The sequence below is a fragment of the Etheostoma spectabile genome, chromosome 8 (assembly GCF_008692095.1).
Source record: "Etheostoma spectabile isolate EspeVRDwgs_2016 chromosome 8, UIUC_Espe_1.0, whole genome shotgun sequence".
Lineage (NCBI taxonomy): Eukaryota > Metazoa > Chordata > Actinopteri > Perciformes > Percidae > Etheostoma > Etheostoma spectabile.
The window spans coordinates 14,538,421-14,540,449 of record NC_045740.1 but is presented as its reverse complement, the minus strand read 5'-3'; the positions used below and the strand labels follow the sequence as shown (position 1 = coordinate 14,540,449).

The 2,029-nt window shown below is 42.1% G+C and overlaps 1 protein-coding gene across 1 annotated transcript in view; it reads left to right on the top strand.

Annotated features, from left to right (window-relative positions):
- Positions 1 to 2,029, top strand: part of ckmt1 (creatine kinase, mitochondrial 1) — a 13,447-nt gene that overhangs the window by 8,081 nt on the left and 3,337 nt on the right. Inside the window, exons 7-8 of the mRNA XM_032522607.1 lie at positions 857 to 991; positions 1,590 to 1,715. Of these exons, the coding sequence (XP_032378498.1) occupies positions 857 to 991; positions 1,590 to 1,715 (261 nt within the window). The remainder of the gene's footprint in view (positions 1 to 856; positions 992 to 1,589; positions 1,716 to 2,029) is intronic.

Here is a 2,029-nt window from a genome sequence, read left to right as displayed (position 1 = left end):
AAATATACTTACATGTGGCACAACCTAAGATAAAAGTGGCAAACTAGCTTACTAAAGCATACCGTCACCACGGTTGCAAGTCATCTTAGGATGTCATATAAACAAGGGCTACATTAAATAACCACCGACCAGTTTGATGTGCACAGAAAAACATATACTGGGGTGGTTATTTTGCAGCAGCCTTGTATCAGTTGTGGATGATTTAACCAAGTTACTGGATCACAGTAGACCATTGTGCACTTGGGCAGAGCATCTTTACGTTGGCAGCTGTAACGGACAAATCTATCCTGCTGTCATCAGATGGCTGTAGGGATTTCATCAGCAAATTGGAAGGGCATTAATCCAGTGTAAAAGCATCTAGTGTATGCTTGCAAAAGCAAAAAAAACTGCTTGTACTAGTCTTTGGCCTGCCATGAAAATAAAGCCTGTAAACAGACGCACAAAAACACACTGTTCAAACATGGCCGTGCAAACATAAATTATTTATCTACGCTGTCCAAGTTTCCCATTCGAGAAAAAAGACAAGCAATGCAACATCTGCTCTGTTGCTGCAATGTTGCACTTAGGGTGTGACAAAGAAAACAGTGCTACATAAGCGTCATTTTAACTCCAACAGTAGGCCAGTGTTTGTGCCAGTCCACTCCCACGAGAGTTCATTCAACAGTCCTACAAGTCAACAGCTCTCCATTCTTCACTTGACAGCAGTGACACATTAAAACAGCCACTAACAATTTGAATAGTATGTACGTACATAACCATCAAACCAAAGTCCTGATCACGTCCACATATCAAAGGTCAGAGATTGTATGATTGAAACACACACTCATTGTGTTGCGACTGATTCGATCTCTCTAAGGTGGAGCGTCTGATCCAGGAGAGAGGCTGGGAGTTCATGTGGAGCGAGAAGCTCGGTTACATCCTCACCTGCCCCTCCAACCTGGGCACAGGGCTCAGGGCCGGGGTCCACGTCAAACTGCCGCGGCTCAGCAAGGTAACACAATAGTTGTGATAGAAAGAAAATAATTTGATACTATGCTATTCTATTTATGTGTCACACATTGAAAAACAGAGTGTCTGCATGACCTGGAAAACATCAAAGTATTCAAATTATAAAAGTTGAGGCCTTAAAAAAACTAAATGATCTTGTGTTCTTAATGGGGCTATATATTATTTTCTCCACAATAAATGAGAATTGCACAAGCAACAGAAATAGTTCTGTTGTATTTTTTGTTTTATTACATTATTTGTACATTTTGGACCCACATGCATGCCAGCTACAATATTGGTACTGTGTAGGGCTATTACAAAATACCAAATGAGTTATTATTTTATTTAATCTGTTTTATTAAACTTTTAAAATGATGTGCAACAGTTAAAACTGCCAAATAAAATGTCCAGAGGTTTTATTGGCCATGTTGACCTGGAAATGAGCTGTTCACAAGATTATTTACTGTTGGTGGTTGTGAACTCAAAAGGTCTGAATGATACCTGCAGAGATCTGAAAGTAAATAAAGTAACAATTTCACATTGAGTAAAATGGTGATTAAAGTGCTTTGAAAGTAGAATAACTCTTCTCCCCCAACCCCAAGGATCCCCGCCTCAACACGATCCTGAACAACCTGCGTCTGCAGAAGCGAGGGACCGGTGGTGTGGACACCGCTGCTGTGGGCGGAGTGTTCGACATCTCCAACCTGGACCGCCTGGGACTGTCTGAGGTAGGGAAACGTCTGTAGAAATTCAAAGAAATGGTGGCTGAGTGAAGACAAAGACTGTGAGCATGGCGCCTTAACACACGGGCTTCTAGGGGCCTCATTAGACATGAGCGTAAAAAAAAAAAGTTTAAATATATAGGCTATATTATAAATTATGATATTAGCCTAAATATCTGCACCGCCGCCATGAACAATATCGGGCCAGTGAAGTCCCAGAGGTTTCCCGTGCATAGATGAGGCGGCTGTGTCTCAGTGGTATAGCGGTTGCCTGCCAATCGGAAGGTTGGTGGTTCGATCCCTGGCCCTGCAGTCCCACG